Source organism: Momordica charantia (assembly GCF_013281855.1).
Source record: "Momordica charantia cultivar OHB3-1 chromosome 4 unlocalized genomic scaffold, Mcharantia_2.0 BLBB01000004.1, whole genome shotgun sequence".
NCBI lineage: Eukaryota > Viridiplantae > Streptophyta > Magnoliopsida > Cucurbitales > Cucurbitaceae > Momordica > Momordica charantia.
The window spans coordinates 5676348-5687765 of record NW_028275162.1 but is presented as its reverse complement, the minus strand read 5'-3'; the positions used below and the strand labels follow the sequence as shown (position 1 = coordinate 5687765).

General features: G+C 35.4%; 1 protein-coding gene across 1 annotated transcript; it reads left to right on the top strand.

Moving 5' to 3' along the window:
• The first annotated feature begins 10311 nt into the window (after positions 1-10311).
• On the top strand, positions 10312-11080 carry LOC148211688 (pathogenesis-related protein 1-like). The gene has a single exon (XM_088123513.1). It carries the CDS (start codon positions 10375-10377, stop codon positions 10858-10860), a length of 486 nt encoding a protein of 161 aa, XP_087979639.1. The 5' UTR covers positions 10312-10374; the 3' UTR covers positions 10861-11080.
• Positions 11081-11418: the final 338 nt, after the last annotated feature.

Here is an 11418-nt window from a genome sequence, read left to right as displayed (position 1 = left end):
AACGCGATGTTGGCTTTTTGACCTTTAATCTCAAATTAATTAATTAATTAATGTTTTGATGACAACAAACTTAATTTTGTTATGTGACAATTTTCGTGTTTTAAGGTATCTACAGCATAGAGCTCGAAATAAGGATTCCAACATCTTTTGAATTATCCAAATTGGAGCTCAAACAAATAAATTATGATAGAAAGAAGTTCGAAGGAAAAATATATGAGGTGGACGACGTGGCAGTCGTGGACTAATAAAAAGTCGATATGTGGCATGTTGTTTTAAAAATAAAAGAAAGAGGAAAAATAAAAAAAAGGAAAAAGAAATGAAAAGAGAGAAAAGAAAAGAAAAAGAAGAATATGGCCGTTGGATTTTATATATGTATATATATATATATATTACTTTTATTCCATTCAATTTCCCCCATTCATTCAAATTCATTTCCAATCAATGATCCAAATTTAATTTTAATTTTAATTTTTTTTTTCAACTTTTCCCCTTCTGTTTAAACAACTCTTCTCTCTCAAAATCTACAACTTTCTCCCCAATTTTTGCTCTAAATTTTTGCTCTAAATTTCTTGACAAAGATTTAATTTGAGAGATATTTGAGCTATTCGTTTTTTATTTTTCTAAGCCGATTGTGAGCTTTATTTTTTTAGAATTTTTCTTACAAAATTGTGAGTAAAAATTGTGTATCCACTTTTTTTTAGAGAGTTTGTGAGATTGTATTCAAATTTCCATATTTTTTGTAACGGTTGCTCTTGAGCCCGAAAAGATTAGTTGTAACGGTTTGATCCTAAACCGTGGAAAAGATCGGGCTCGTTCTTGCTCCCGCAAAAAGAACTTTGTACCGATTGGACTCTAAGCCGTGAAAAGAGTCAAGTTCTTCAATTGAACACTCAAAAGGAGATTGGGAAGTGAAGTAGGTCAATTGTTGTCGAACCACTATAAATTTTTGATGTCATTTTCTCTAACTCTTCTCTTTTTAATTTTTGCAATTAATTTTTTTTATCATAAATTACATGAAATTAATTGCTAGAATTTGTTATTCAAGTTTTATGTGAAATATTTACATTTCAATTATTTGGGTGGTGAAATTAATTAAAGTATTTATATTTCTAATTTATAATTTAATTTTCTGTTAAAATTATTTATTTGTAAAAAGTTTACAAACTTGTTTAATTTGGGCTCATCGTGTTAAAAAAATTATAAATTGCAATCAAACTCTATTGACCCCCCCCCCTCTAGGGTTGTCATACCGATCCAACACGCGACCCTCCGGAGGAAAGACAATCCACCTCCCTGCCCACAGGAGGCATTCGGATCAGAACGCCGCCCCAAGCTCCACAACCAAGCATAAAGGTTGTCTATCAGCGTTGTAGGACTACTTGGAACCGTCACTACCAAAGACAGGACGATCAGCACCCTCTGGTTTGACTTCCTAGGGCTCAACCCGAAGTCTCCATTAATAGCCACGATCTGCGTGACGTTCTTCGACTATGGTGGACATATCGTGATATCGCTTCAACAAAGGAGAACTACCCCAAGAGATCTCAAACGCGATATCGACTAGAGGTCGAGAAGCGAGGTAGATGACCATCACACCTTATCCCGAGGTAACCATGACATCCGATCTGAAGTGTATTAGTTGAGAGAGATGATGGAAAAGGAAATCGAGGATTTGACGAAAAAGTATAGGGCCCCTGACTAGGCAAACTTTGCCGAGCGAGAGGAGCCCCCGTTCTCACAAGCGATCCTCGATGAGTCGATCCTACTGAAGTTTAAGGCGTCGACAATGACCCTATACGATGGTTCGATAGATCACGTCTCATACATTGAGATATTTGAAGGTAAGATGGACTTCCTAGCCACGAGTGACGCAATAAAATGTCGAGCCTTCTAGATTGCTTTGGAGGGATCGGCTCGGCTCTAGTATAGACAACTGAAGTCGAAGCCAATTGAAAGCTACCAATAGTTTCGCAAGATGTTCATTAACCAGTTCTCAGCTTGATAGTTAATGAAGCTCCCTCCATCTCATCTAGGAATAGTTAAGCAACAAGACCGAGAGTCCCTAATCGACTACATCACTCGATTCATGGACGATCACATCAAGGTTGTCAATTGTACGGACAACATGACCATCATCTACTTCACCGACAGGTTAAATGATAAAAACTTGGTGATCGAGCTCGGTAGCAAGCCAGCAATGTCGTTAAATGATCAACTAATCTAAGCCCGACGATATATAGATGGCCTAGAGCTTTGGAAGGCCAATGGAGGAAAGCACAACAATCTAAGCAGGGATAAAGACAATACACTACAGAAGCGTCGAGATGACGACCGTAGCTCGAGACGGTGATCTTATGATAATAGGTAGTCTGACTGACGTGACGATCGTAGTTAGAACTCCCGGTGTAATTTTTGGTTCGACAAGTACACACCGACCAACCTCCCCATTGTCGAGATATTGGCAGTCGTGGTGGATAATGACTTTGAGAATTTACTATCACTACCAAGTAAGATTCGTCGACCAGCGAACAAGAAGGATAAGAGCAAGTGCTATCTGTTCCACAAGGACCACGGTCACAACACCTCGACCTGTTTTCCTCTCAAAGATCATATCGAAAACGTAATTCGTCGAAGTTACTTAAAGAAGTACGTCGGCTCGCGAGACCATGCCAATCATAATCTTGTAATAAGTAGGGAAATTAACAAGCTCTTACGAGCCAATTTTATAAAAGAAGTTCACTACCCTACCTGGCTCTCTAATATTGTTTTAGTTTTCAAAAAATGAATGGAAAATGGCACATCAACATCGATTTCATGAGCCTGAACAATGCCTGTCCTAAAAGATAACTTTCCTCTTCCTCTGATAGATCAACTCGTCGATGCCACCATCGGACATGAAGCACTTACGTTCATGGACACCTACTCGAGATATAACCAGATCAAGATGTATGGTTCTGATCAATAACTCACCTTATTCGTGACCGACTAGGTGCTCTACTATTACAAGGTGATGCCCTCTGGCCTCAAGAACGCAGGTGCAATGTACTAGCGCATGGTAAACATAATGTTTGTCAAACAGATCGGTAGGAACATAAAGGTCTACGTCAATGATATGTGGTGAAAAGTAGGTAGTCCACCTCACACATCGCTAGACTTGATTAAGGCCTTTGAGGTTCTGCAACATTATCAAATGAATCTCAACCTAGAAAAGTGCACCTTCAGTGTCTCTTCGAGCAAGTTCCTTAGCTTCATGGTTAATCCACACAAAATCTGAGACGTGCTCGAGATAAAGCCACCAAAGAGTCTGAAGCAGCTTCAGCGCCTCAATGGTCGGATTGCCATGCTAAACCGATTCGTCTTTAGGTCAACTGATAAATGTCTCCCTTTCTTCAAAGTTTTGAGGAAGAGGGAAAGACTTGATCTTTGAGTATCAACAGGCATTCGACCAGCTGAAACAGTATCTCAACTGAGCTCATTGCTAGCAAAGCCAGTACATGGGGATTAACTGCTTCTATACCTAGCGGTCCCGGAGAAAGGCGGTCTTGGCACTCATTAAAGAAGATGAAAGACGTCAGAACCTGGTCTACTATACAAGTAAATCAATGATTGATGTCGAGACGAGGTACCCCTTCATTAAAAAGCTCGCTTTGGCCATGGTAACGTGGGCTTAAAGGTTACGATTGTATTTCAAAGTCCACCATGTCACAGTTTTGATGAATTTTACCTTAAGACAAGTCTTCCACAAGCCTGAAACTTCAACAAGACTCATGAAGTGGGCCTTAGAGCTTAATGAATACAACATCGATTTCGAGCCCTGGACTACCTTGAAGAGCTAGGTCGTGGTTGATTTCATCGTCAACCTGGACTTATACAAATAAGGGGCCGACAATCGGGATCAATGGACCCTACATATAAATGGCTCATCCAACGAGAAGGATTGAGGAGCCAGAATGCTCCTCCTAAGTCCAAGCGAGTTGAATTTTGAATATGCTTAGAGGTTTAGTTTTCAAGCTTTTAACAATGAAGCTGAATACGAAGCTCTACTAGCATAATTTAGAGTGGCGCAAGGGATGGGAGTTAACCACCTCCTCATTTTCAGCGATTCGCAGTTTATTGTGAACTAAATTACTGAAGCAGGCTTGTGACTTCTCAGCCAGCTCAAGTAATACATTATCCGATAGGTGCCTTTATCTTAAAATATAAAAGCCAGCGCTCTAGCTCGCCTTGCCTCAGCATACAAAGCCGGCCTACCACGGTTAGTTATAGTAGAAGTGTTAACCGAGCTTTCCATCAATCAGGCATAAGTGATGGATGTACAGTCTAGCTCACCCACGTGGATGACCCTCATTAAGGAATATCTTGAAGGAAGAAACCCAACCACCGAGCAGAAGCACGCAGGGTTGATCATAGGGCCACCCATTACTTAATACAAGATGGAAAGCTCTACAAGCGAGGATTCTCCCTCCCACTTCTTAGATGCCTTGACCTAGATGAGGTAAATCACTTCTCAGATGCCTAGACCTAAACAAGGTAAATCATGTCATGGGATAAATCCATGAAGGTATCATTGGAAATCACTCAGGGGCTCTTTTCATGGCAACAAAAATAGTCCGCCAAGGCTAGGCCGACCATGAACTGCAACATTAAGGAGTTCGTTAGAAAGTACGACATGTGCCAACAATTCTCAAACATCTCGCATCGACCTCCAGAGCTACTCACTCCAATTTCCAATCCTTGGCTATTTGCTCAATGGGGCCTGGACCTGATCGGACCGCTACCAATTGGCAAGGGGGACTAAGCACACTATAGTCACTGTAGATTTCTTCACCAAGTATGTCGAGGTTGAACCATTTGCAACGATCACCAAAGAGAAGGTGACAAACTTTGTTTGGAAGAACATTATCTGTCCGTTCGGCATTCCCTATGCCCTAATAACAGACAATGGGAAGTAGTTTAACAATGCGTGCTACATAAATTTTTGCAATAACCTCGGTTTAAGTACTCCAGCTCGTCCCCTACACGTCCCCAAGCTAATGGCTAGGTTGAAGCTATAAATAAAATCGTCAAAAGAGAATTGAAGATGAAACTTAAATCATACAAGGGAAGATGGGTTGAGGACTTACCCGAGATCCTATGGTCATACCACACCACAGCTCGTCAATCCACTGGTGAGACACCCTTCAACTTAGCCTTTGGCTCTGCGGCAGTCATACTAACCGAGATCGGCATGCCCACCCTTTGCGTCGAAACTTTTGACGAACGAGGCAACAACGGTGCACTATTGCTTAACCTCAACCTCCTCGAGGAGAAGCGAGCTCAGTCACAACTTTGCCTCGTCGAGTACCAAAATCACGTGGCACGTTACTACAATGCTAAAGTCAAGACCCTAGGCGTTCAAGGTTAGAGATATCGTCCTCAAGAAAGTATTGCAACATGTAAGAGCTCTTGAGCCTAAATACCAATCACTTTGCTGAGCCGACCATGTAGCTTAACAAAGTGAGGACCGAGGTTGGAGGTGATTTCTCACTAACCATGTGATAGTCCCTGACACGATAAGAATGACAAGTCAACATGAATCAATATATAAAGGCTCATAACCTCGGACCTTACTTACTAGGTCGAGCCAAACTTATCCTCTTTTCGACCTCCTTAACAAGTAGGTCGAGTCGACCGTACCTTTTATACATCGGCAGATTAATCTACCAGTCTTGTCGACCAAATGACACTCTGTCAAGATCAGTTTTTCGACACATTCCACGACAACAAGCCGTGATTCCCGAAACTTTAAAGGACCGTTGGAGGCTTGTCGGACCCTAATTGGAAACTACGCCTATAAATAGAGACCTCTCGCCTCATTCCAAGGTAAGCAAAACTATATTATCTCTTGGATATAGTTCGACCTGTCACTGACTTGGACGTCAGAGCGTTTTCTCCTTTGCAAGTTTCTCACATGCTAGAGTCCAACTCATTTGTTGGGTCAACTTCTACTCGAGCCAAGGTTCGTAGATTTGGTCAAATTCTTGATCAAACATTTTCCATCAAGACATGATTAAAGCATTGGATAGGTTAGCAACAATATGATCTTACTTTTCTTCGTTTCTAAATTTAATTGTCATGACTAAAATTATGTAATCCATTTCATTTTTATCTTACAACCAAATCCTCGTGTCACGAGCTTGCGAAGGCGCTATGTAAGTCCCAAAATCCTTATCTAAGTCCAAAAAACCTTGTAATAAAAATATTTCTAAGACCAATAAAAAAAACTTGGATAATTTGGCATTATTTGACTTTTAAATAAAATTTATTTTTTCTTACCCAATAAACTTAAAGTCCTTTCATCTTTTGTAATTGACTTTAATAATTACTAGAGTAAATATTAGGGAATGACTTTTTTCTAGTTCAATAATTCCTAGAGTAAATATTAGAGGATGGATCTTAATATCTTATTCATTAAATTATTTTCGAATTAACATCTTTTTTGTCATATAGAAAAATTAAGGTGACTTCCGCAAAACGCCACATCATTATAAATTGAATCAATTACCATTTTCTCTTTTCTCTCTCTTTTATAATGGAAGTAGAGTGATTCATCCATCACACGGGATTGGAATTTTATTACTTTTGAATATTCAAAGTCATTATCGATATCTTAGACTAAGCACGGGCTTTCTCAAGCAACAAGAAAATTTAATTTTAACTAAAATTTCTAAATCTAAAGTTGGGGACTTAATTCCCTGAGAAAGTGCTTTTTCAAGTAATAAGAAAATTTAATTTTAACTGGAAAACTATATAAATTAGATGGAAAAGTTTGAGAAAAATTAGAAAACTCTTTTTTCTCCTTAATTGTTCAAAATTCATTTACGTAAAAAATATATATATTGAAGTCGGACCCCTTGTGTGTATTGTTTATGTAATAATTTGTGTATATGAAGTAATATTAATCTTATATAATTTTGTGAAAAGCTTTAAAATATATATATATATATATATATACACTTAAAACTTTTGTGTAAAAAAAAAAAAAAAGGATCTTGCGTGATTTAATCAAATTCATGAGCAAGATTAATATATTAATATTAATTATGTAGGCTGGTAGGCTTTGGAGTATAGACTAGAAAGAAATAAAATATTTCTAATCATAATATTATGAATTATTTTGTTAGAAGACTAAATTGCCTCTGGCTGGCATTTAATCAAAGTTTTTATTAAAGTCTGCCTTATATCTTAGGTTGCTAACTATAAATGTAAGGATTTAATATTTAAAAAATGATAATGAAAGAAAGTTAATTACACACGTCGTTTTTTTTTTTTTTTTTTGAGCCATTACGCACTTCGTTCAATTCTTACGATTTAATTTAAATCAGCATCCAAGTTAAATCATCAATTATGTAAATCGTAAAAGGAATTATTAGTTTTTATCAAAATAAATATTTTTGTAAATAACTAATAAAATGAGTTGTGTGGTTATGTTGGCCGTTTTATAATAACTTTCATTTTTTAAAATTATATTTGATTTCTCACAATTTTTTTTTCTTTTTTAATTTTTACCTTCCAATGGAAAGCACATTTGAATCTTTTTACCTGAGTTTCAGAAAAATAAATAAATAAATTTTTAAATTTTTAAATTTTGATTTAAATTTTGAAAATATTTTTAAAATGTGGATAATAGATTTATAGACTTGATTTTAAAGAAATAATGAACGTTATAGACTAAAGTGAGCATAGCTCAGCGATAATTAGTATATATCTCCAACCAAGAGGTTGTGAGTTCGATTCCTCATCCCAAGTTGAAATTTCAATAACGATATTAATGATGATAACTTGTTAAAAGTGGGCCGTGTTTCTCTTTTCTTGAGAACATTCTCAAACTTACATAAAATTTTTGGAAACAACTAAAACAAGTTTCTTCTTTCCAATTTGTTCCAAAATATAAATAAAATGCTTGTTTTATCATACTCGAATTCATGGATGTTGGGACCATGCAATTCATTTTTCTTTATTAAAAATGAAGAAACAAAAACAAGAAATAGGAACGTTACCAAACCGACACTTAAAGATTATAATTAAAATTTTGTAGGTTAATCTTGAAGAATTGTAATGGGTGATATATATATATATATATATATATATATTTTTTTAGTACAATGATAATAATTCATATTAGGATTGTAGTTTTGTAAATATAAAATTTTCTGCATGCCCTTTTATATATTTTTATGTAATCTTTTTTTCTCCCTTCGTATATCACTCGTTTACGTCTATATCACTCTATTATTAAATCTTGTTACTATATTTACAATTACAATTAATTGGACTTCTTTTACCATAAATATTCAAACCGTTCGATTAATCTCTTACGTACACACTAAATTTATTGAAAAAGAAAATGCAGCGTTTTTTATGCACATCTTATTTTTTTCATTTTTATTTGAATTAGCGAATGGAAGCCGCCACTAAAGTTGAGTGTTGAAATTGCTGATGTCCAAGAGGGCCATAATTTGCTCACTTTTTCCACAAGAAAAATCAACCTTTTGTCATATTAAACCCTAACTCAAGTCTTATTTCGTGTCAAAAAAAAAAAAAAAGCACTCAAGTCTTATTCAAAGCTGGGGCATAATATATTTATTATTATTATTTTGAAAAACATACATTTCAATGTTCTTTGTCAGATTTAATTTTGCAATTTGCAATATGGCTTTGGAAATTATCTCACCTCAAATGTATATACTTTTACCGCCGGCTCATTCTAGATATGTTCAATTTGCAGTCTTTATTAATCAATATCTTTTTTTTATTAACGTTGATGAGTTCTATCTCAAAATTAATTCGTAACGAGAGAGAAGTAATTAATATATGTTATAAACATTTGTTAAGTCCTTACCTTTTCAATGTAGGATTTCGAACAAGCCTCTGAAGATCGTGGCTCTTTTAGTTCATTGATCTTGGTCGGATCCTATTTTTGGACCAAATACTCAGTTTGAGCATTTTAGACTATGATACCATATAATATTCATAAAATTCTGTCTCAAAATCAATTGACAATGAACAAAGGAATCTGTGTCTATTATAAAGCTTTGTTAGGCTTCTTATCTTTCCAAACGTCAGATCTTAATACTAGTCAATAAGATGGACTCTTCGGAGAGAGTACTCTCGGACCTAATCCCATTGTTGAATTTTCTCTCGCATATTTCTGAGTAGATATTGGTGATTTCTGTAGCTTTTGCTTGTATTTATTTTTATTTGATTGGTGGCTTTGTTATCTAACTAAATAATTTATTCTCTCTTTTTTTTTCCCATTTTTGATTGAGTTGAGGAACAACATGTACGTAGGAGCGAAGATTTGAACTTCCAATCTTTTTATCAACGATATATGTCTTAACGAATTGAGATATATTCAGAAAAGAAAGGGATTTTAATATCGGTCGTGGGGTGACCTTTTAATCTATGTACAATACACAAGTTTTAAGAAATGGTCTGGTTTAACTAATATTTGCAGTCAAGGGTTGGCCTGAATCAATATTGTTTAAATATTCTGAGAAATCTTTAATATAAGCAAAGGTTAATAAAACATTGAAGAAGTCAAGGATTTGAAGAAAAGTATTCGATTAGATACAAATGCAATAACTCTGTACTTTTTTTAGTTTTTTATTTTTGAGAAACTATTATGATTAATTGGGCTGATCAATCTGTTTTTCTTTTTCATTTTTAGTACCCAGAGATGAAGATTCGAATCGACAATTTTTTTTATTGGAGATAAGTGTCTTAACCAATTTAATTATGTTCAAGTTATGATTAATTCAACACAACGACTAATATAGAATGGTATATATTAAAAACCAATCTCATGTCTATAAGATTTCTCACATGCAATAACAATTATTAAATCGCTACCAATATTAAACTATAGAACTGTTACAACCTAAAATTTAGAAATCGAATTGTTACAAATTAAGCTATTTGGGACTAAATCACAACATATGTAGGTTTATAAACAAAATCTTTACTTCTATGTAATTGCAAGAACCAAATAGAATGTGTTTTTTAATCTTATCTTTCCAATCTTCACCCTAGATGTTAAACTCGACTTTTTTAATATATTATTAAAAATAGCAAATTAAAGTAACCAAAAGATATAAATAACTATTTATTATTATTATTATTATTATTAAGATTTCCGGCCATCTTGGTGGTGGTGGAATAAGTTGCGCGTGTATGCTCTACTTATGAAAATTCTACAAAGCCAAATTCTCTAATTACATGACATAATTATATATTCCACATTTACAAGCCTATAAATAACAAGCATTGGCCATCCCATTTTCTCCACAACAATCTCTTCTCATCCATTTTCCAAACTCCAAAACCCAAACAAAAATGGATCTTCTCAAGCTCTCCCTTTCCCTCTTCTGTGTCTTGACCTTCACCACACTTCCCTCCTCCCTGGCTCAAGATTCCCCTCAAGACTTTGTCAATGCCCACAACGCGGCTCGTGCCCAAGTCGGGGTCGGACCCGTCCGTTGGGACGAGAGGGTGGCGAACTTTGCTCGACAGTATGCCAACCAACGCATGAACGACTGTCGGTTGGTACATTCGGGCGGTCCCTATGGAGAAAATATCGCTTGGGGTAGTCACGATTTATCGGGCACTGCTGCAGTTCGAATGTGGGTGGATGAGAAACAATTCTACAATCATGCTGCCAATTCATGCGCTCCTGGCAAGGTGTGCGGTCATTACACTCAAGTGGTGTGGAGGAACTCAGTGAGAATTGGATGTGCTAAAGTGAGATGCAGAAATGGTGGTACTTTCATCACTTGCAACTATGACCCTCGCGGTAATTTTGTTGGCCAGAGACCATACTAAAGGAGACTTCAAACTTCAAACTAAAATAAATGTTATGGAGTAATTATGAAATCACTAAATAAAAATAATTCAGGAATGATCGGCTATGATCCTACCTTATGAAATTAAGTTTATGGTAATACGTGCATGCTTCATTATTAATAATATCATGTGAAAATGAAAAAAAAAATGAATACATATGTTATCAATAAATGAGTTCTAGAAAAATTTATATGATAAATGATGAATTTTAATACCATATTTTTATAAGATAGCAGTCGTTTTAATTTTTTTTCTTTCATAAACATAATGTTTAATCATTATTAAATTGTATCCCACATATTATTAAATTATAAATAGTAGGATATAGTATCTCAAAAAAAAAAAAAAAATCTGAACTGACCCACTTTACACCCATATACCTCAATGATATATATCTTGGAGGTCTGTCTTAACATTGTTATATTGGTCGGTTTAATTGCAACAATTTTGTTAACTTCGGTGTGACTAATTAAGTTGAAAATTTATAGATGTGATTGTAATAACCCTATAATACATTTGGTTTATGTATTTGTTTTT